The 23565-nt window shown below is 45.3% G+C and overlaps 1 protein-coding gene across 1 annotated transcript in view; it reads left to right on the forward strand.

Annotated features, from left to right (window-relative positions):
• Positions 1-4537: 4537 nt before the first annotated feature.
• Positions 4538-23565, forward strand: part of LOC106887076 (putative hexokinase HKDC1) — a 43547-nt gene continuing 24519 nt past the window's right edge. The window contains exons 1-15 of the mRNA XM_014940430.1: positions 4538-4738; positions 5255-5454; positions 10457-10619; positions 12946-13094; positions 13190-13309; positions 14082-14177; positions 15965-16064; positions 17247-17430; positions 18001-18156; positions 18930-19163; positions 19818-20122; positions 20709-20857; positions 20946-21065; positions 22732-22827; positions 22919-23018. Of these exons, the coding sequence (XP_014795916.1) occupies positions 5392-5454; positions 10457-10619; positions 12946-13094; positions 13190-13309; positions 14082-14177; positions 15965-16064; positions 17247-17430; positions 18001-18156; positions 18930-19163; positions 19818-20122; positions 20709-20857; positions 20946-21065; positions 22732-22827; positions 22919-23018 (2035 nt within the window). The 5' untranslated portion in view covers positions 4538-4738; positions 5255-5391. The remainder of the gene's footprint in view (positions 4739-5254; positions 5455-10456; positions 10620-12945; positions 13095-13189; positions 13310-14081; positions 14178-15964; positions 16065-17246; positions 17431-18000; positions 18157-18929; positions 19164-19817; positions 20123-20708; positions 20858-20945; positions 21066-22731; positions 22828-22918; positions 23019-23565) is intronic.

Consider the following 23565-nt stretch of genomic DNA (forward strand, 5'->3'; position numbering starts at 1 on the left):
CATATCTGTTTCTCCTTGACTTTTAAAATTTGGTTTCATACAAATTATCTGGTTCTGTTGCACTTCATAAATGTTTTTTTGCTTCATGTGCCAGTTTGTTTGCTCTATCTGAATTTTGTGAGGAAACGTTCTCATGCTTATATAACACCCTATAGTGTAAGTAACAGCTTGTGGGTTGATATTTGTGCCAGTAGTATTTCCACATAACCTGTTTTATCGTGGCTATCATAAACTGGAAAAGTTAGGTGCTTACCACTTGGAGGAAGTTTTAATTTGTTGGAACTAAATTCTTGTGAAAAGGACTTTTTTTCCTGATGCAGTGTCACTGGATAATGTTTAAGGCAGTGCACCACTGGGCTATGCCTCTTTCATACACGTGAAGATGCTCTGCCATTTGTTTTTATTGTGAGCAGCTCTGAGGTATGCTTTTGAGTTCCCAGTAGGGGTACTGGAGAGTAGAAAGAATCAGATGCTGAAACTCCTGTGTACTCACAGAAAGGGGTTTCAGCGCTAGGACACGTTGCTGGGGCTGTCTGAAGAGAATAGTGCTGCAGCAGTCATATTTCTGGGGCTGGCTATAGACAAGTCTGCAGATCCTAATTGTGTTCATGTTGGGAGAGTGTAAAAAGCCAGGTATCAAATACCTGACATTCTAAAATGATCAACCACATATTTCTGCAGGTTGAAAGTCTGCTCTGAATCCCCTTTGCTTCCTCTTAGTATCAGTCCTTTAAGCTGCTGTTCAGAAAGAAGTATGCAGCAGTTTGAGTAATGTTTGTAACAGCTGTTTTCAGTGTGTTTCACGTACTCTTTCCCCGTTATTTACTAAAAGGCAAGCAGTGCCTAAATGTTTCTAGTCCGCATGATCTGCTGATTTCAGTACCAGACTGATAGGGAGGAAAAGTGCTTGCTCCTTTGTAATCCCCCGTCTTTCTTTCCTCCTCCAAGAAGAACCAAGCAGCTATGTACGTGTGGCAATGGCCATGTGAATGTCCTGAATTTTCTGCTTTGCGGATGAGTAATTCTGCTTTGCTTTCCCAGAGTCCTGACAGCCTCTGCTTAACAGCCACATGACTTGCACAGAATGCGAGCTTGCGGTTAACCCTTAACAAATCTGTCCTGTTTGGTACTATTCAAATAGCTTCTGTGACCTGGATTACGTGATTGAGTGGTATCAGTTGCCTCCTTGTGTCCTCTGCACTTGACTGAGGCAGAGGGAGGTTGTTGGTCCAGCCTGCAGGTGGGTTTTGGCAGCCTGCGTTTGCCCACTTACCTTTTGGGCTGCAAACTCCATGCTCAATCTGCAAACCACTGTTTAAAACCTCACTTGTGCAAGGATGACTCCTTGGTTTTCTCTCCCCCAGTGTGTGTGGGGTTGGGTTGCAGGAGACCCACATGGCTACTGTCCTTTGCTTCTAGTCTGTTTTGATAAATTTATCCTTTAATTGTACGCTAAGCTGCGTCCTAGTGTATGTTTTTGAGCAAGGAAAGAGTGGCTGGGACTTCGGGGTATAAGCCAGCCTTGTGTTTGAGCAGCAAGCCTTGCAATAAGGAAGCTAAATGACTATAAGCATTCTTTTTTGTATTTTGCTGAGATTAGCACTTGGCTTAACTCATTGCTTGTTTCCATAGTGACTCCATAGTAACTGTTTTAAGAGCTCTGAAGTTTATTCAGGCGCTTCCAGGCTGACTTTTTATGAAAGTTTTCTTTTCTTCTGAGCTAATGGTGTGGCTGTCATTGACTCCCATTAGAAAGGCTGCCAAATTGGTCCCATGCGGTGCAATCCGGACTGGTGTGGTGCAGAGCTATGCCAGCTGCACATTTTTAACATGCCCTGTGCAAGCAAGCCCCTGGGGAAGGCTAGAGTGGCCTCTTGCTCTTCTTCATGGGGCTGTGCTGAAACGTTTTCTTTTTAGACAACATCGACAACATTGTTCACTTGATCTGGGAATCACTTGCAAAACTGTTTATTTCAGGTGTTCAGATTTCCAGATTGATTTCAGGCATTCAAGTTACAGGTGTTTGGAAGTTTATTGATTTAAAAGGTTATTTTTTTCCTGTGTTTATTTGTTACGCTTCAAATGTAAAATGCTGGTTGTAACAGCACTACTTGGTAAAACCCTTCTTTCTCCTCATCAAATGTGCTCTTTTCTGTCTGTACTGTCTCCATCTCTCCTAAACAGTGTCTCTCCTTGCCGTGGATTTTCCGGTCTGTCCCCTCAGCTGTTCTGCTTTACTTTGCAGCCTGATGTTGCTCTGGAGGGGCATATCTGGGACCAGTACAGGGACCCCTTTCTGTTCTGAGTTTTGATGAACTTGTGGGAATATAATGGGGAACAAAGCTGCTGCCACTGGGATGGGAAATGTGTTCTAATTGTTGGTCTTGGAAGCATAAGCTATAACGAAGAAGGATTTCTCCTGGTGACTCTCATCTGTAGCCTTGCCCCACTGTCTCCTTGTTAACCCTGGTGCCAGACTTGTCAACCGGTGTTGCTGCTGCCTCTCATACCTCACCAAAGATAGATTCGTTTCTCCAGCAGTAAAATGCTTATTAATATGGTACCTCTTTCTGGAGGTAACAGGTGCTTGATGCACTCAGACATTTAGCTGAATTTCCCTATTGTAGCTGTGAGCTCCTTTTCTCTGCGGGCCTTTAACTGAGCCTGTGGGAGGTAAATTCAGGATTTTCAGGATTCTCGGCTTCTTCAGGATTCTCCATTGTGCCTTGAGGCAGGGTTTGGAGGGAGAACTGCAGAAGAAAGTAGAGTGAGGGGTATTACAGCTTTGAAGTCTTGTTGGCCCTCACAAAGGGGGAAGGAAGGGTTTGTGACTAACTTTTATTGTGTGCAGCTCTAACAAAGGGCAAAAAACAACATTGCCTGAAGCCTCCAAGCTGTATGCAATTGTAGCTGACCTCTTCAGTTGGTCCTGGGTTGTACTGCCCAGAATATGTGCAAAATGGCTGTAACATACTGGGGGTTTGGGCCCTTAGTGCATTGAACTGCTGTCTGTGTGGAAGTGAGATAATGTCTTGTCTTTTCTTACACAACAGCCTGCCCAAAGCTAGAATGCAGCAGGATGAGCGAGCAAGTTACGCAGTGATTCTGACACGTCAGGTATTTAACAGAGCTTGCTGCCAGTTTAGTAATGTTTGGATCTTTGAGATCCTTTTCCAGTGGCATCCGTTAGAGAAAGAAAGAAAAGAGAGAATGAAAAATAAATCTACTGTATTACAGACACAATGAGCTCTGGATCAAAGTGGGATGGAGCCTGAAAGGTAATGTTTTCAATTTTGCTGGCCAGAGGGGCTGTGACTCGGATGGCATTGGGTAAACAATGAGGAAAGAGACAGTCCCTCTGGGAGTCAGTGTCTGACTTAACGAGCCAGCAGTTATTAAAAGATGAATACAGGAGAAGTGAACCGTGCTTTCTGGCTGGTAGAGTGGCTTTTTTTCTTCTTTCTTTTCTCCCTTTCTCTTGCATATCAAAGGCCTAATTTTAGAACAAGCCCTATTTATGGACTGTTCAGCCACTCTGTCTGCTTTACTCTTGTTCTAGAATAGTGGAAAATAGAGCTGGCGGGATCTCCCAGTGTCCAGAGTTCATCCCTGATGCAAGGCAGGAGAAAAAAGAAAAAGACCTCAATCTTTCTTAGCAGAGGTTCTGTATAATTTGTTTCTGCAGAGAGAGTTCCCTTCCCCTCCCTCAGTTCTTTCAGTCTTTCCTCGTGATCAAAGGCTGGAATAATGTGACCTGTGACTGCTCCTGACGTTCAGCAGAGCTATCTCCTGATCCATGCCTTTTTGAAGTGCTGGAGCTGCCAGGGCTGGGCAGAGTCCTCTTTTTGAGACTGGTACTGAGTATGGAGTTGGGTGTTGTTTTGTGTGTCTGTGGATTATACTCCTGTTCATACAGCACAGCACGATGATCAGTCGTGCTTTTTTTATGATACTGTAAGATTGTTGGGTCCACTTCAGGCTATAAATCAATATACTCTGAGATCCTTTTATGCTAATTGGCTACTTCTGCCCCACTCTGGATCTGTGTAGACAATTTTCTCCTTCTGCTCAGTAGTTCTTTGTGTTTCCTCCCATTACTTAGCAAGCCCCCACCTCCCCCCTTCCATCTCCCTCTTCTCCCCCGGGGATGTTTTTCTGATTTATCAAACAAAATTTGTAACTGTCATCTTGTTCTGCAAAATTCTGAGCAGCAATTGTCTGCCAGTGCAGTAAGTGAGCTTAGTTCCAGCTGAAATACTGAACATGGAGGGGGAAGAACCCCCAGTGTAGGTGAAATTTGAAAGTGAGCCTCTAATGACCCCATGAGAATGCCTTTTTTTTTTTCTTTTTTCTTTTTAATACTTTTTTTGTTTCTCTCCTTTGTGTCTACATTTCACACGGTGTTTCCGTAGCCTGTATCACTTGATAGAAAGACAAAATCCTGGAAACACTTGTGTATTTGGCATCAACTTCTGCAAGTAGTAGTTAAGGGCTCTGTCAAATTCAGCTCTGATGGTGTAAGGAAGCTGGTCATGCTGTAGGCACTCTGTGTTCCCGTTTAAAGGCTTTTTATCAAGTGAGGCACTCTGATAGCAACGCTGTTGGCTGCCAGGTAAATCTGTCCCCTCCCCAGGTTTTGCAATACTGAGGATCTGCATTGGTCTGAAGCTCTGTCTTCAGGAGGGGTGAAGGGAAGAATGCTCTGTACGAAATCCCTCTGCTGGGAATCCTGCAAGAGGTATTTCGGCGGGGGGCAGGGGGTCTGTGCGTCTCTTCGCTCCTTTACGGGGCTGAAGCTTAATTGGAAAAAAGCCGCAGATCAGGGCGCCCTGTGTGGAACTAGAGCAGGGTTAATTCATGCAGAAGGGCTCGTCTCGCAAGTGGGAGCGCTGAGCAGAGGGAAGAAACCTCCTAAAATCCTCTCTTAACTTTCCACAGATTCCCCATGGCGCTTTGCTGCCCACTGCGCCGGCGGGAGCTGGTCGGCCCCCCCAAGGGAAGGAAGCGGGGGGCAAAGCAGGGCAGGCTGCGTAGCAACTGCATTGGGAAGTGGTAACAATTCCCAAGTGGGGCAGTAACAAAATCGATTTTTCTCCCCTTCAGCTTGGCAGCTCTCCAGGTGCCTGCTCTGGCACAATGAAGTGTGTAGCTGGGGAGGGGAGGGACTTTGGGTTGATGTGGGGGGGGGGGGACAGAAGTTTAATCATTGAACCGATCACTCTGGATGGATTTATTTCTGGACTCAATTTCCCAGGAACTCCACTATCTCACCCTGGGGGAAATGCCTCAGCTGAAGTTTCTCTAGCTCCAGCTTCGTGAATCAAGACCCGTGGCTTTGGTGTTACTCACAGCAGCTCTGTCACTACTGACTCATCCATCTGCTTCAAGAAAATGTTTGCCGTCCACTTGCTAGCTTTCCATTTCACAAAGCTAAAAGAGGATCAAATAAAAAAGGTAAGATGCAGCGTTAGCTGATTCCTCTTTTGAGAACTCTGTGACTCAGATTACTGTGTGGTCTGCAGTATGTAATGCAGACTAGATAATGGGATTACCTACTAAAACCATACAGCCAAATGGAGTAAGAAGTATTTGGAACCTAAACCGTCTGATACATGTGAAAATAGATCTGGTTAGTGCTTTTCCCTGCACAGTTATAAGTTCTTTTCCAGTAATGGAGCAAATGATCTTCAGTAAGGAGAAATGGTGCTTAAACTTTATGGTGCAGTGTAGTCCTGAGGGCAGAAAGGAACCTCTTGCTGAATCTCCTTCCAAGTGTAGAGTGAAGGGTGGGATTTCTAAAGCTGAGTGGGAGTCAGAGTCATTCACATTGTAGCAGGGGTAGGGAAGACTCCTGGTGTCTTTGGGCCAGGTCTTCTGGGTTCAAGAGACAGTTCCAGCTAATTTTGGTGTGGAAGAAGTGCCTGTGCCTCCTCTCTGGTTATCCACACTTGGCTGATCACTCTGATGTTTATAGATGTGACCTTCTGTTACAGTTAGAAAAGCTCAAGATGGCCCAGATCTGAAGCCATCAGTACTGGGAGTGAGCTGCCTAATGGTTGTTCTTCCTTATTCTACTTTCATGGCCATGCTCTACTGGGTTTTTGGCTTTCCATCATGAGACCATGTGGGACCTGTAAGCTTCTTGGGTCAGAGGTCCTCTGGTTTCCAGACATGTCCCCTGTGGGTCCTCTGTTCTCCTGGCATCTCCATTGAATGCTTTCTGGTGACCATTGTTGCCAGGCTCTGTCATCTTGTTTTCCAGCCAGCTGGAGGTGAAGCTGTCGCGTGGCAGTGCAGGAGATCCAAGGTCCTGTTGGGTAGCTGAGCTCATCAGCAAAGCGAGGAACATTGGGTTGTCTTCTCTGTGCCCTTTCTTAAACATGGTGTGGCTTGTTCTTAGGGGCCTTCTTCCACTAATTCTGCCTTGAAGAGCAGCATTCCAAGAGAGGTCCTGGTATCTCAACAGTCTCTGACCCTGTTGCTCAGTCATAGCCCTTCTATCCCTAGGGTTTAATATGATCAGAAGGGGGCCCCAATGTCCTTTCCTCGTGTGAGGATCAGAAGGTCCGTCTGCACCGCTGAGCTCATCAGCAAAGCGAGGAACATTGGGTTGTCTTCTCTGTGCCCTTTCTTAAACATGGTGTGGCTTGTTCTTAGGGGCCTTCTTCCACTAATTCTGCCTTGAAGAGCAGCATTCCAAGAGAGGTCCTGGTATCTCAACAGTCTCTGACCCTGTTGCTCAGTCATAGCCCTTCTATCCCTAGGGTTTAATATGATCAGAAGGGGGCCCCAATGTCCTTTCCTCGTGTGAGGATCAGATCTAAGATCTCTCATCTAGACAGTGCTGTCTCTTCTTACTTTTTTACTAAGAAAGTAAGAGATCTTGTGGTTTAGTGCTTGGGTGGACCGGCCTCTTCAGAAAAACACCCGGTAGTTGAGGGAGGACTTCCCTGAAGTGAGGACAGTGGAGAGGAGAGGGCAGAGGGATTTGGCAAAGCCATTAAAAAACATAACTCTTCCTGCTGGGTGCAAACTAGCCCTGCCTGAAGGCAAGAGACCAGAGACCATGTGCTCCTTGGAGTTCTCTTTTAAGAAGCCCAGTGTAGGCTGTATGGAGCAGAGTTGATTTCTCCCTAATTAGAAAGAAGGAATGCCTTCCCACCCCTCCCTCCCTCCCCAGGCTTATTTTCTCACTAAGATCTCTCATCTAGACAGCGCTATCTCTTCTTACTTTTTACTAAGAAAGTAAGAGATCTTGTGGTTTAGTGCTTGGGTGGACCGGCCTCTTCAGAGAAACACCCAGTAGTTGAGGGAGGACTTCCCGAAGTGGGACAGTGGAGAGGAGAGGGCAGAGGGATTCTGGCAAAGCCATTAAAAAACATAACTCTTACTGCTGGGTGCAAACTAGCCCTGCCTGAAGGCAAGAGACCAGAGACCATGTGCTCCTTGGAGTTCTCTTTTAAGAAGCCCAGTGTAGGCTGTATGGAGCAGAGTTGATTTCTCCCTAATTAGAAAGAAGGAATGCCTTCCCACCCCTCCCTCCCCAGGCTTATTTGCTCTACAGTGGCAAGATCAAGAGCCTTCCTCCCATGAAAACAGTGCTGTTTCCATAATTGAGGCAAGACACTTAAAAACATGGACTGTCCTTGTGCACTGGGAGGGAGGCAGCACGACAGTTTGGTGTTGCACGGCCTGGCCATCCCTGTGTTTACAAGCAAATGGGGTGTCAGCAGGCCCTTGCTCTGGCTGTAAATCAGGACAGAGAGTCAGCAGGCTCTCTTGGGCTCTGTCTTATCTAGTTCCTCAGAGAGGACTGTCTCCTTCTATGGTTGTAGGTAAACAGGGTGGGGAGTGCAATTTCTGTGGGGAACACGGAGTTAGCGCGTGTTCTCTGCAAACAGACATGGTCATTTTTATTACTGTTTAGTTTTTTTTTTTCCCACAGGGACTTCTATCACAAGGATATTTAGGTCTGTGTGAGAGAGAGTGAGTGCTGTATGTCTCCAGTCATTGTATTTTCTTTTTTTCTTTTTTTTTTTTGATGTGCCTAAAAAAGCAGCAGTGCTGATGCTTGGGTTGAGATGGTGGATCCTACACAGTGATGGGGCCTCAAAAAAGGCCTGGAGGAAATTAAGTGCTTTTGCAGACGAGGGCTACAAAGAAACATCTAAATAATGGCCTTTTCAAGGCACAGCTGTATCCAAAGGCAGCTGCTGCTGCTTCCCAATTGCATCTTGTGGTTTAAGACTTTGTCCTCCCTGTGTGTATGTTTCGCTCTTAGGTAAGTGCTGGAGTTACTTTCAGGGCCCTGGCTCTTTACGGTGGGTCACTGCTGACCATCAGTTTAAAATAGGACTGTGAATAGGTAATTAGTTTGTGCCTCATTAATATAGGTGGCTAGTCCAAATTGCAGAAGAGGCCAATTTATCTACAACCTGTGTTCTCTGTTTAAACAATGCTACCTTTCAAATCCTGCCTCGTGGCTGGTAGGATTTTTTTTGTCCATGTTCTCCCAACCCTCCAGACCTCCCTGTGTAAATGGGACTAATGCTCTGAAAACAGATAAAGCAGTGTAATATTGTAACCCAGGGTGCAAGAGCTGAGTGTTGGGAGGTGTCTCACCTCTCTCCCCTGCCCACCACCTCTGGCTCTGAGTCTTATGTCACGGGGAGCAGGATGGTTAACACAGATTACCCTCCAGGGGACATCCAGCTGTTTGGAGCACAGGGTTATTATGCCTGCAACCAATTTATCTACAACCTGTGTTCTCCTCTGTTTAAACAATGCTACCTTTCAAATCCTGCCTCGTGGCTGGTAGGATTTTTTTTGTCCATGTTCTCCCAACCCTCCAGACCTCCCTGTGTAAATGGGACTAATGCTCTGAAAACAGATAAAGCAGTGTAATATTGTAACCCAGGGTGCAAGAGCTGAGTGTTGGGAGGTGTCTCACCTCTCTCCCCTGCCCACCACCTCTGGCTCTGAGTCTTATGTCACGGGGAGCAGGATGGTTAACACAGATTACCCTCCAGGGGACATCCAGCTGTTTGGAGCACAGGGTTATTATGCCTGCATCATATTTGTTCATACAACACTGAAGTCTGGCTCCCCACTTTAAAAGCATTTGGATGCTGACAGATTCTTATTTTGCTGTGTTAATCCTTTGTTGTACCCAGCTGTGTAGTTTCTAGGCCACCTTAATTACAGGCACGCATCCAGCCCTGCAGGTAAATGTCAGTCCAAGCAGTGTGTGGTCTTGAAGACAAAAACTTTAAGTTTTGCCCTGATTAAGCTGTACAGAAGCACTGATTAGTTTCTTGGCCGGTTTGTCTGAATGAGTGTCTGCTGCTTCATAGATGCTTTTGGTTCCCTTTAAATTCAACTGGCCTTGATTCTGATATATGCTGCGAGTTATAGATCCACAAGAAAGGATATTGATTGCACTCAAAAATGTGTTTGTTTTAGATGTAATCCTGGAATCACAAGAGAACGGAGGGCAAAGCTGGAGTGAGAAAAAGGCTTTGAGCTCTGGCTTGGCATGCCAACAAATTTAATTGTCTGTGGAGTGAAGCAGTAGCTGAATAGATGTTTTCAGGTTGTGGCTGACACGCTTGGGTACTGATGACATTTTCTGGAGACCTGACTCAGGTCAAATTCTCTCCAGGTCGAGACACTTTACAGTTCTAGTTCATTACATGTACAGGAAGAGAGAATGGTGTAAAAATGGCTTGTTAGGGTCTCAAGCAAGTCTCATGGGCTTATATATGTTGGCAAGCTACTGAGCCATCAGAAAAGACGGCTGACTTTTCCACGGTAATTCACCAAGGCTGCATTAAACATTTTCAAAACACAGTTTTTATAAGAGTTAATGTTGAGTTCTCATCATGTCCTGGAGCTTGCTGGCACTGATGGTCATGGGAATTCAGGTGCTGAGGTCAAAAATGAAATGAACTCGTAGAATGAGGTGGGGTTTGCGTAGGTGGTATGCTCACCTGCAGCTTGTTACGTATGTGGAAGGAATTCTGCTGTCACCTTAGGATCTGTTTAGCCTCATATCCATCATGTGGGTGGGAAGGAGCATAGTAATTCTTGTCTAGCATAATGCAGGGTGCTGCTGGACCAGGAGTTCAGGGTTTTCAGATCCCTCATGCCAAACTGCACTCCTGATAGTTAGAAAAGTAGTTAGAAAAGTGGCTGGGAGGTTCCTGCATTCTCTCTGCTTGCAGACAGAGATAAAGGAAGCCTCCCAAGCACAGGTAGGAGAGTCTTCCTGTAGCGTGAAAGCACTTCTCATCCCAGGCAGCTTCTGAGCCCCGAGGAGCCTCCCGAGTAACACCTTTCCTCTTTCCAGGTTGACAGGTACCTGTATCACATGCGTCTCTCCGACGATGTCAGTTCTCATCCGGGGCAGCTGCTGAGCCCCGAGGAGCCTCCCGAGTAACACCTTTCCTCTTTCCAGGTTGACAGGTACCTGTATCACATGCGTCTCTCCGACGATGTCTTGCTGGACGTGATGGCTCGCTTCCAGGCCGAGATGGTGAAGGGCCTGGGGAAAGACACGAACCCCACGGCCACAGTAAAAATGCTGCCGACATTTGTGCGCTCGCTTCCCGATGGCTCAGGTGGGTTCCCCCAGCTCCATCACAGCCGTGCTGGCTTGGGAAGGGGATGGGTCCCCATCAGCACGACAGCACAGCAAAGACACAGGGTAGGCTCCAGGTCACCGAAGCCTTTCTCATGCTGAGAAAGCAGCTGTGTATTGAGGAGACAGCAGCTTGGGGGAGTGTTGGCAGAGGGGGTTTTTTCCGTGCACCGGGTGGATTTTGACTTAGCGCTGCTTGTTTGCGGAAAAGACCTAGCAAGTGCTCCAAAACCAGCCCCTTTCATCCACAAATGTGGCTGTACCTTGTGCAGGCCTTGCTGCAGGAGCTGTAGCTGGACACGGCAAGGGCAGCCTCTACAGCCCAGACCCTGCAGTGCAGGGTGCTGCAGGTGCAGGCGATGCTGGGGCCATGGCCTCTGTGGAGCTGCAGGGAAGGCAGGATGATGCTGCTCCTGTCTTCTCACTGGGAGTGAAACCCCTCACAGTGGCTGCAACGTTGCGTTCTCAGAGCTGTGAATCCCCTCTCAGCACTGTTGCCCCAAAAAGTGATCCCCTCCTGCCCTTCCTTGCCTTCTGCATTGGGGAAATCTGCTTCTGGATTGGGTCTACCAGGAAACAGCCTTCTTCAGCTGGATCCTTGTTTCCATTTGCCCCCCGAGACTTAAACAGAGAGGGAGAAAGTGCAGTGATGTCCTCTGGGAGGATGTGAGGTGAGGTAGGATCTAAAAGCCTGTCTTGTTCGGAGAAGTATGTACATCCAAAATAACTCTCCTGGCTCAGCTGGCTCCCGGCAGTGCAGGCTGACAGAAAAATTATGTTTTTCCCAGGTTTAACCAAGTCTGTGAATTTGTGCAGGACTCTGTGTCTGGCCTAGGTCAGGACTCAGTGTATGACAGCTGTGCAGAACAATTAAGAGAAATGTTTCCTTTGTACCGCATTTCCAGAGGATTTTATTTCTTCTGAAGGTAATTTTCCTGCAATTAAATGAGAAATAACAGCTTTAATGGCATAAAGGGAACATTTGGAGGCTAGTACCTTGAAATGAGGGATGTCTGCCCCTCAAATTGCCTGGTTGGAAAAGGGCACTCTTCCTTTTGCTGCAACCTTCATGAAAGAAAAAGAAATATTAGCTTAAGCCTTGCTATCTCGGTGACTGTCACTGGTCCTGAGGTCTCACGTGGCACTGACCCTGGCCTGAAATAACAGGGAACCCCTGATGTCAGGAGACTTGGAAAATTGCGTGTATCACTGTTGCAAGACTTCATGTTCCTCAAGGCCAGCTTTGGACAATGCTCTCCTGGCCCGCTGTGACCTTTCCGCTGTGTCAAGGACATGCTGCAGGGTCAAGCTGGGCTATGTCTTATTGACACACCGCCTATTTTAAGTATCACATCGATTTTTCTATTTTTGCCCTCTTACAAAATCCTTATTGGTTACAGACAAAACTTCCAGCAGGTTTAAACATCTCAAACTTGGCTGGATTTTCCCATTTGCAATAGCAACGAACTTTCAGATTTGTCGGCGCCCTCAGCATTGGTAGCTGAAATCACCCGTATGGAGCATCAGCAGCCTTTAATCATTTAGGGATTAATGGTGTGACTAATGTTACAGTTTACTGAGTAACCCAATTTGCCTCTTCACCTTTGTGCTGTCTGACCATGGTATTACAGGTAGAATTTCCTGCTTCGTTCCCTTTCAGGGCCAGACTTGATAAAATTGTCAGGTGTTTGGACTGTGAAACAAAGATCATGCAAAGCTATGCACGTACCACTGCATTTTCCTTTTGGGAAGGACCTTCTCCTACGTGTGGGATAGATAATTGTTTTATTGTAGCGGTGAGGCCTAACTGTCCTTCCATCTGAGGTCTCCTGCCAGAGAAGAATGTATTTAAGAGTGTTGCCAACTGAGAAACATAATGGTACTTTTACAGAAACAGCCAAAGGCATTTGGAAATTATGGTGTTGGTTGATTTTGGGTGGCAAATTAGCTCTGGTTGGCCTTGCAGTTGCTTTTGGGCCTCTCTTCCTGGGAAGCTTATTCTTCTGCAGCTTGAAAACATGCTGCTGTGGAAGGAGCGGGGTGTGTAAAACCAAGCTGCTAAATAAAAATGAAATTAACTGCCACATGGCACACTAACAGGGTGGACCTGCTACCCTTGCTTTGGGTTGCCAGCCTGTCAGCCTTCCCAGTGATGCTCTCAATCCTGTAGGATAAGGACCAGCCATTATGGAGCAGGAGAACCTGTGGCCACGATGAGGCAGGGGACCTGGACTGTGGCCTTCAGCGTGGCGTCTGGGCCATCCAGACCCAGTAATGGTTGCCCATTTTGCCCACTTGTGTTGCAGAGAAGGGTGAATTCCTTGCTGTTGACCTGGGTGGCTCCCAGTTTCGTGCCCACCAGGTGAAGGTGTCCGATGATGGGAAGCAGAGCAGCCAGCTGGAGAGCAAGTTTTACCCCACACCCAAGGAGGTCATACAGGGGAACAGAGCCGAGGTAGGGCACGCAGGCTCTTCTGTGGTGGTGGTGCTGGTGCTTGAGTGCATGCCTGCTGTACACAGCCTGACTCTGTCTTCTCCTTTCTCATGCAGCTCTTTGATTACGTTGCTGACTGTCTGTTAGACTTCATGGAGACCAAAAATCTGAAGCATAAGAAGTTACCTCTTGGCTTTACATTTTCTTTCCCATGCAAACAGACCAAATTGGAAGAGGTAAGATGCAAAAAGAAATATTTTTGGCAAGCCGAGCTCCTTGCGGAACCCCGAGAAGCTATTGCATCAGAGTGTTACTGTGTGACCTTTGTGTGGGGTCATGTTTACACTGCGCTCTGGAGAAGGCCTGGATGACCATTAGCATTTAGCTAAACTTGACTACCATTCAAACACTCATTTCTGATCTCAAGGCAACATGATCTTTAAGCTAAAGCTATTCTTTTACTTAATCAATACTCAATTCCATAGTAACTGCATGCCCTTGTATGAAGACCTGTTAGTCTATAAAGCACATATTTTTGTGTCCTGAAGCATGTTTCTTTTTTATAGTTGATTTTAAATAGGAAAGACCTGAAGCTGAGCTGTTTGAGAGACCACATGGGAAAACGAAGGGCTGGTTGCAATCATTTTGTGGCCTCTTACTCTAGCCTCTCTTTTATTTCTAGGCACCTGTGCTTTGGCTCCCAGTCCTGCAAGCACTTTGTGCTTAAGGCTGTTAGTCTGTGATGAGCATCATAAAGCCACACGTGCTTTAAATGAAGAACAGGGAGAAGCATATGCAGGCTTGGGACTTGATTACTGTACCTGTGTAGTTATGTTTGTACTTACAGGCACCTCAGAGTGAGGTGTTCTGCTGTGACATGTTTTGGCCCACATTTAACACGTGGAGAGACATTGTAGGCTTCTCCATGAATGTTGGTCTTAGCTGTCTTTATGGCAGGTTTGTATGCTAAAGTTGGAGCTTTTGGGTCACTGGACTGTTACTTTGCAGGGAGTTCTTCTTGCCTGGACAAAACACTTCAAGGTCCGAGGAGCTCAGGACACCGATGTGGTCAGCTCTCTGCGCAAGGCCCTCCAGAAGCATAAGGCAAGTTTTGTACCTGCAGGAGGTCAACCTGAGTTGCCCCAGGTTGTCCTCTTGGGGAATCAGCTCTGGGTATGTGGGTTGTTTGGGAACTGTCAGACATCCTTCAAGGACAGCCAGTAATAAATGTCCAAGGTAGCTGTATATCGAGTAGATCTGTCTCTCTTGGAGCTGAAGTCATGGAAGGTGACATGCAGCTTCAACTCAGGCTGCCCCAGGCCAGTCTAACAGTGATGCCAACTGCATGTTGATAAACCAGGCTGGCCCTGACAGTGAACCAGTATGGCCCCACTGTCTAAGGGAGTCTGTTGTGAACCTACTTGGTAAGATGTGGATGCACACTGTGTTTCATAGCCTGCCTTGTGGGATGAAGGTTGGAAGGGGAGATCTCATCTCAGATTGGTGCGCCTAACTCTACCAGTGCTTGCCTGTGGGATGGAGAGGCTGAGGGAGCTGGGGTTGTTTAAACTGGAGAAGAGGAGGCTGAGGGGAGACCTTATCACTCTCTACAACTCCCTGAAAGGAGGGTGTAGAGAGGCAGGGGTCGGTCTCTTCTCCCAAGTCACAGGTGATGGGACAAGAGGAAATGGCCTCAAGTTGCACCAGGGGAGGTTCAGATTGGATATTAGGAAAAATTTTTACACTGAAAGGGTTATTAAGCCTTGGAATGGGCTGCCCAGGGAAGGGGTTGCAGCATCATCCCTGGAGGTATTCAGAAGATGGGTTGACATAGTGCTTAGTGACATGGTTTAGTGATAGTTTTTATCAGGGTTAGGTTGATGGTTGGACTAGATGATCAGATGATCTTAAAGGTCCCTTCCAATCTAGACAGTTCTAATGAAGTGATTGATTGTAATTTTTAAGCTCAGCAGAAAGACATGATTAAATCTGCCCTTGAACTAGTTTATACCTTTGAATAACATTATGTTTTAATATTTTGGAAAGCCTTTTTTTTTTTTCATGTTGCTATCAGTAACTCCATCTAAGAAATAAAAAGCATCTTTCTGTACCTTGACATCTTTGTAGCAAAGTGGAAATTCTTCTGATTCCTCAGATGGTAAAAATCCAGCCGTGATTTTGGTTCACTTTTTTCTCTGCATCAGCCTTGCTGTAGTTAGCAGGAGCAAAGGATCTAAGGCTTCCTGGGTAAATCCAGCCCCCTGCTAGTGCTGGCATCTGAGTTACAAGAATCCTTTGATAACTTCGATTTTACTTTATCAAGATACTTTAGCATGAAAGGAAAACTGCACAGCTGTGATGGAAAGGCTTTTTTATTTGAGTGTGATACTGGTGCATGGCCTTGTGTTGAATAGCTGTGTTTATGTATGTATATTTTCTGTCCCATTTGATGGGATCTGCTCCAGCAGTAGGACGTTATTCTATCATGCAGCCCATAAGGACAGATACATGGGTACTAACAGCACAAAATTCAAAGCTTTTCTGGCAAAGGAGGTTGGATTGGGGAAGTGCTAGCATAGCACAAAATTCAAAGCAATAACTTATTGCTTTTCTGGCAAAGGAGGTTGGATTGGGGAAACACAAATCCTGCAGGCAAAGATCCTGGCTGGCCAAGCAGTTGAGAATTTAGAGATGTTTGTTACTTTACAGAGTTGTGGGGATAGAGTTATAAAAGAAAGCAGTGTGTCTTTCAACTGAAGAGCTTTCCTGAGCCAGGCCTTCAAAGTACAACTGGGGGTGTATATCTGCATGCTGTTTAACACACAGGGGGCTTTCTAAGCTTTTTTTTTTTTTTTTTTTTTCCTGTTAATCACCCATCTTTATGCTATTAGGACATAGACCTTGATGTTTTGGCACTGGTCAATGACACTGTGGGAACCATGATGACTTGTGGATATGATGACCCGCGCTGTGAAATTGGACTCATAATTGGTAATTTTTTTCTGTTCACTAAGTAGTTTTTTTTTCCCCCCCCTCATTTGTTTAGTCCTAACAAATCTGCAGTAGAAGGGAGTGTCCCAGTACAGGAAAGAGCAGGAAGAAAATGGAAAAAACAATGGTCAGATTTTCAAGCCTGGCTGCCTTCTGTAAAGCAGCTGTTTTTATGCTGATCACATTGCCATCAAATACCACAGTCCCCATTTTGTCTGGGTTCAGTTGTGACCAGCATACTAAACTTTTCTGCTGACTGTATAGAAAATGACTGTCGGTCTGTCCAGAGAAAGCTGAATTCCTCTCACGTCCGGTAGTTAGGATCAGCTATGCTTTCCACAGTGTCTCCACTTCACGCACCTTGGTGGCTTTTTTAAGGCACATAGAAGTACATTTGAAAAAGAAAAAATGTTTTGAAACAAGTCAAGCCTTGGATTAATTTCCAGAATTCTTTCACTCACTGTGAAATGATTCTTTAACAAGTGCAGATGGCTTGACATTTGCGCAGTAGAAGGGAGTGTCCCAGTACAGGAAAGAGCAGGAAGAAAATGGAAAAAACAATGGTCAGATTTTCAAGCCTGGCTGCCTTCTGTAAAGCAGCTGTTTTTATGCTGATCACATTGCCATCAAATACCACAGTCCCCATTTTGTCTGGGTTCAGTTGTGACCAGCATACTAAACTTTTCTGCTGACTGTATAGAAAATGACTGTCGGTCTGTCCAGAGAAAGCTGAATTCCTCTCACGTCCGGTAGTTAGGATCAGCTATGCTTTCCACAGTGTCTCCACTTCACGCACCTTGGTGGCTTTTTTAAGGCACATAAAAGTACATTTGAAAAAGAAAAAATGTTTTCAAACAAGTCAAGCCTTGGATTAATTTCCAGAATTCTTTCACTCGCTGTGAAATGATTCTTTGAATTCTTTCACTCACTGTGAAATGATTCTTTAACAAGTGCAGATGGCTTGACATTAGCATCCAGTTCCACAGGGTTATGTATTTATATTTTCTTCCTAAGACAATATATTGACTTATTCCCAAATGTATGTATGTAAAACAAACCAAAAGCAAACCTGGAACAAACAGGTAATTTATCCGTGCTGTCTCAATACGCACAGGGACTGGCACCAATGCATGCTACATGGAGGAGATGAGACACATTGTGCACTGTCTCCAATACACACAGGGACTGGCACCAACGCATGCTACATGGAGGAGATGAGACACATCGATCTGGTGGAAGGAGATGAAGGGAGGATGTGCATTAACACAGAGTGGGGGGCCTTTGGAGATGATGGTGCTTTGGACGACCTCCGCACGGAGTTTGATCGGGAGCTCGATCTGGGATCTCTCAATCCTGGAAAACAACTGTAAGTGATTCCCTGACTGGTTTGGCTCTGCAGTCTGAGTTCTTTGAATGTGTTTCCAGCATGTGCCTGTTCCCTTTGGAACAAGGATGGGGTTAAGTGAGCCTGAGTTGACTTGATCCTGGTCCTGTCCTACGCAGACCTTTCCCTTCTGAGAAGAGTGGGTAGCTTTCACACCTCCCTGCCTCACAGGCCAAGGGAATGCTGCTGCAGTTGCGAATATGTTGTTAACAATAGGTGGTTACTCTGGTATGGTGCTGTGGAGGAGTAGAGAGAGGAGGAAGGTAAACAAAGGGCATATTTAAAGCCTGGTTCAGCAAAACTGCTTCTACTGGCTGAGCTGCTTGCAAGCCTTTTCAAAATTCTCTTTAATCTCTCACTTAGCTTCAGGGACTGTTGCTGGGTCCCGGGAGTTCAGGATGGCATCCTATCTACAACTTTGCTCCCAAACCCCTTTTATGCATGCTTAAATGTGAATCAACCTGCATAAGAATATAATATGCTCATACTTGAACTCTTTGTAGCTCTGGCTCGCTGGTGAACACCTGTAATCCTTCCTGTGCCCCATTCCAGGTTCGAGAAGATGATCAGCAGCCTGTATTTGGGAGAACTTGTAAGACTCATTCTGCTAAAAATGACAAAGGAAGGTCTACTCTTCAATGGGAAAGCGTCAACAGCTCTGCTTACTAAGGGCACGATTGAACTGAAACACGTGGCTGCAATGGAAAAGTAAGAACTTGCGTTATGCTGTTTGAGAGTGGCGTTTAGTCTTTCACAAGCACAGCAATTATAGTGAGTGTGCAATTATAATCTCTGAGTACTGGGAACAGTCCTGAACTGTTCACCTTGATTTTGCTTTTGCCCAGGAGAAAATTTGATCTTTCTGTAAGCAGGAATTGGTGGAAGGTAAAGTTTTAGTGAAGTGTCACAGTGGAAAATGTATTGTTATCTGTCACAGATGCAGGCTGTTTAAATAACCTCTTTGGAGACCTGAATACATAGGTTGATTGTTGCAGTTTTCAGCTTCTGTCATGTGGGAATACTGGGGTTGTGGAGATGTAGTACAGACTCTGAATCAGCTAATGGATGACTACATGGAAAACTGACAGATTCTGGTGTTTTGAAGAGGGATCCTGGTCCTCCTTGTTACTCCAGGAATAATTTTCGTTGTTGCATTGAGTGAAGCTCTACGTCTATTCCTGTGCTCTCCTTTTGTGGAATAAATATTTTATCCTGTTCTATTCTTGGCTAGCTAATCAGTATGTCTCACTCTCACCAAAAACTGAACCACAAGAAGCAGCCTCTTAAAAGTCTCGTCTCTCCCCCGAGTACTTCTGGGAATAGTGTGGGAAAGACATTACTGGTTTATGGGAACCAATTATGGTGCTGCCTGATAGGTTGTGCCCTGGTCTTCTCTCATTTCTTTTTTTGAGCCAATGTGCAGATATTGATTTATGTGTTGCCTTCATATCCTTACGATGTGTTCTTTTGTTTTGGGGTAGATATAAGGAGGGTCTGAGCAACACAAAAGAGATCCTTACAGAACTGAACCTGTTCCCCTCCGAAGAGGACTGCATTGCTGTTCAGCACGTCTGCACCATCGTTTCCTTCCGCTCGGCCAACCTCTGTGCTGCTGCCTTAGCAGCCATACTGACCCGACTGAGAGAGAATAAAAAACTGTTAAGGATGCGAACCACTGTTGGGATTGATGGGGGACTCTATAAAACCCACCCCCAGTAAGTATCTAAAGAGGATTTGGTGATTACTAGCCACATGTTGGTGTTGCAAAGAGTCTCTGTCTGCATGTATGTGTGGCTTTTCAGAGAACTTCTGGTTTTCCTGCAGGGCTGAGGTGAGATCTGGTGGAGTGCAGAGGGTTCAAAACTGCCTCAGGAGCTGTAGGACTTGGGTGGGGACAACATGACACGTGGGATAGTGGTGTCTTGGGAAGGGCAGTTGATTCCTCAAGTGACTCCAAGGCACTTTCAGTTCACTGTGGATTTTTTCTTTTCTTTCTTACCTCCTGCTCTTTGAACCTGTGCTTTCCCAAACATTTCTGCCAAACTGGATGGAAGTCTGGTTGAAGATGAAGACTCTCACCCTCTGTTTGTGATTGTGACTGTCCACTGGCTTTTCTCCAGTGTTCCTCTCCCTTGGCACTGGCACTTTTCTAGAGGTATCTTCGCGTTCCTGTAAGTCTACAGGTTCTGCAGAATAGACAGAAATCAGGATCATTGTACCCATCTCTTAGACCAGTTTCTGACCTTGTGCTCCTCTTGACTGCCTTTCAGCATTGTGCTGTTGGATGTGTGTGTGTATTGGAAGTGTATGTGAAGTAAACCATGCGTGAAGTGCCTGTGAGAGTCTAAAGAAACTCCTTGCTCCTGCAGATATGCCAAACGCCTGCACAAGGTGGTGAGAAGGCTTGTCCCCAACTGTGATGTTCGGTTCCTCCTGTCGGTGAGCGGCAGCGGGAAGGGGGCTGCCATGGTCACAGCGGTGGCGTACAGGCTGGCCGCTCAGCGCAAGCAGATCGATGCTGCTCTCGCACCATTTCTGCTTTCCCTGGAGACCCTCAGAGAAGTTAAGAACAAAATGAGGACTGAGCTGGAATATGGGCTAAAGCGAGAGACGCAAGCCAGTGCCACGGTGAAGATGTTACCCACATATGTCTGTGGGACACCCGATGGAACAGGTAAAGTCAGTTCCTGATCACCTGGAGGTGGTTCAGGAAAGTCTGTATTCCCGGGGGGGATATGCCAATTTTTCTGGCATATGCCAGGATGATTTATGTTGGCCACCTGGGGCTTCCTGTCATGTTGTCTGGCTGGTCCTTCAGCCCCATGCTAGCAGGCCGATGGGATAAATGCCATAGGGAGCAGTGTGCTATCGTTGGCACAGAGGAGCTTCTTGGGGACGTGTGGCAGAGTATGCCATTCTGACTGGCAAACATGCTGCAAGAAATGCACCAAAAGGAAATAACTTTCTTCTCTTACAGAGAAAGGAAAGTTCCTTGCCCTTGATCTTGGTGGGACAAATTTTAGAGTTCTGCTGGTCAAAATCAGAAGCGGGAGGAGAAGATCAGTGCAAATGTATAACAAAATCTTTGCCATTCCTTTGGAGATCATGCAAGGGACCGGGGAAGAAAAATGCCGTAGGGAGCAGTGTGCTATCATTGGCACAGGGGAGCTTCTTGGGGACGTGTGGCAGAGTATGCCATTCTGACTGGCAAACATGCTGCAAGAAATGCACCAAAAGGAAATAACTTTCTTCTCTTACAGAGAAAGGAAAGTTCCTTGCCCTTGATCTTGGTGGGACAAATTTTAGAGTTCTGCTGGTCAAAATCAGAAGCGGGAGGAGAAGATCAGTGCAAATGTATAACAAAATCTTTGCCATTCCTTTGGAGATCATGCAAGGGACCGGGGAAGAGGTAACCTCTAATGAATGTTTAAGTGATTCAGCCAAGGCCTATTGCATGGGATTACAGTGAGATTTGTATGCTTTTTCTTTCTTTCCAGCTCTTTGACCATATTGTGCAGTGCATAGCAGACTTCCTGGAGTATATGGGGATTAAAGGTGCTCGGCTGCCTCTGGGCTTCACTTTCTCCTTCCCGTGCAGGCAAGCCAGCATTGACAAGGTAGGAACTGCAACACAGAACAGGTCAAATGGCAGCTGTGCATCTGCTTGGTAAATGACACAATTTGGATGAGGGTGACTTGCTGGTTTGGAGATCGCAAGCAAAAAGCTCTTCTTCAAAATCTTTTCTTCCAAGTAGGACTTTACAAGGTTGAAAAGAGAGAGGTGTATGTATGTGTGTGTGTGCACACAAATTAGTCTTTGGAGAGAATATTTCACCTGTTTTATGGGGATTTTATTACTCTACTGTGCAAATTAGCTGTGTTTCATGAGAAAGGTATCATGATATATGCATATGAGTAGGTAGAACTTTAACCTCTTGTATCTCATAAGAGGTGGATGTAACTTGCTTTTATTCTATAAAGATTAAGCCCTTAAGATAGTGAAATGACTGTATTTCTAATAGCCCAGGAATCTCGTACGCTGCCTTAACTCCTCAATGGCAAGAGATAACAGATGCTTCCTACTTGCTTAGCTACAGTCCCAGGATCCCTTCCTGATTGTGTTGCACAGCTCTGACAATCTAACTTCCACACTACAATAGTTTCTTTTTGTTGAGTATCAGTGTCAGAACTGAGCTTTTTGACAGATAACGTATCTTCATCTTTCCAGATCTGTTGTAAGAAAAAAAAAAAAAAAAAAAAGAAGAAATAATTTTCAATTATTTTGATGCATGTCCAAAGAGGGGCGGGGGAAGTTGTGCTGCTTAATTCTAGTCAAATATCTAGGATACCGGGGAAATGAGAGACTAGTATTGTATTGAATGCTTTTATGTCCTGAAGGGTTTCACAATATCTTCTAAATCTAGAAGCTAGTCTGTTCTGTCTCAATTTTCAGATCACAGTTGAGAGTTTTAGCAACAGGACTTGGCTATTTGTGGGGAAACCACTTCAATGTGCCTTCCAAACCTACAGCACAGTGTTTAGGTTTTGACAAACGATGGGGAAACAAATACCCCAGCAGTGGTGACCACCTGAGTGAGACCCATCTGTGTCAGAGTCCCATAGTATGTCACCTTATGTTTGGTCTTTTCCTGTTGCTAGAACTTGCTAGGGATTTTTTTAAGAGCAGCTTTTTCTCCCACTTGCCCTCTTTTTTTCTTATTTGGACAGAAAGTCCAGAGCCAGTTACTAACCAGAAGGTCAATTACATCATGTAACGTGGAAATTTACTTCTGTCAGGCCAGGTCACTATCCAAAAAGAAATAAATTAGAGTTGCCTGGATTAGTCACATCATACCAAGTGTCCTTCAGTAAATGAGCCAAAAATTAACTAGCAGATGTTAATTAATGTTTATTGGGTGTTTAATTATTTACAGCAAAAGTATTTTTTACAGTCTTCCTCCTAGATAATGCGATGACTACCTGCACAGGAGGTGAGATTAGAAGATTTTCTGAATAAGAGTGTTAGAAGGCACTGAGTTGGCCGTGTCTTGATAAATAGCTGAGTAAACTTGGAGTCACTACCATCAGCTGTTGAGTAACAAAGATACACGTGCACACACTGTGCACTAGACACTCACAGTAACCTGTTCAGGGAAACACATTATTTAATAAAAAAAAAAAAGTGTGTGGGGGGATGAAGTTGGAGACAAGAAAAGACTGATATTTGGAATGTACAGTCTTCTCTTTATCTCCACTTATGGTTTTCTTTTCCTTCTGTTTCAGGGAACGCTTGTGGGATGGACAAAAGGTTTCAAGGCAACAGACTGCGAGGGAGAAGATGTTGTTGATATGCTGAGAGAGGCCATCAAGAGAAGAAACGTGAGCTATTCTTTTCTGCTCTTTTTGGTGTATTTAATGCACCCTCCCTCTTCCTCTGGGACCCTGCTACTGATTGTGACTTGTGTTTTAGGAGTTTGACTTGGACATTGTAGCAGTGGTGAATGACACTGTTGGGACAATGATGACGTGTGGATATGAAGATCCAAACTGTGAGATTGGCCTGATTGCAGGTACAGTGATACTGAAGTGAGCTCTATAAGAAGGAAGCATGTATGCAGGTGCTAGGCTTCACACCCTATTTTGGAATTTGTAAAACAACATCTTTTACTTGAGTTTGATATATGATGTTACCAGTCACCTGGAGTTGACGGCAGATTTGTATGGTATTCGACAAGTAACATAATAACACCTGTAGCAGATAGGATCCTGAATCTGTTGGACTTTTGATCATATCTCTGATGGTGCCTCATGGTGTATGCATGGTGAAAAAATATGAGAACAGCAGATAGAGCATGAATCCTTGTTTTGACAACTGTATTGATATTTACTGTGTAGCCAGGTCATAGGCCTTGGAACAAGAAATATTTCTTTTTAAATCTTAATGAATTCTTTTTGGGCTTTCTAAATTACTCCCCTGTAGGTCCCTCCAAGTTTTCATCCAGAAATACATCAAAGCCCCATTTGGAAAATAGACTCTTCTAGCTGGCTAAGAACTGGTCTTCGTATCAGTTAATGTAACTCGTGTTGCAAGTGATGAGGCCCTGTTCACCAAATCGT

The sequence above is a fragment of the Calidris pugnax genome, unplaced genomic scaffold (genome assembly GCF_001431845.1).
Source record: "Calidris pugnax isolate Ruff unplaced genomic scaffold, ASM143184v1 scaffold39, whole genome shotgun sequence".
Taxonomy (NCBI): Eukaryota; Metazoa; Chordata; class Aves; order Charadriiformes; family Scolopacidae; genus Calidris; species Calidris pugnax.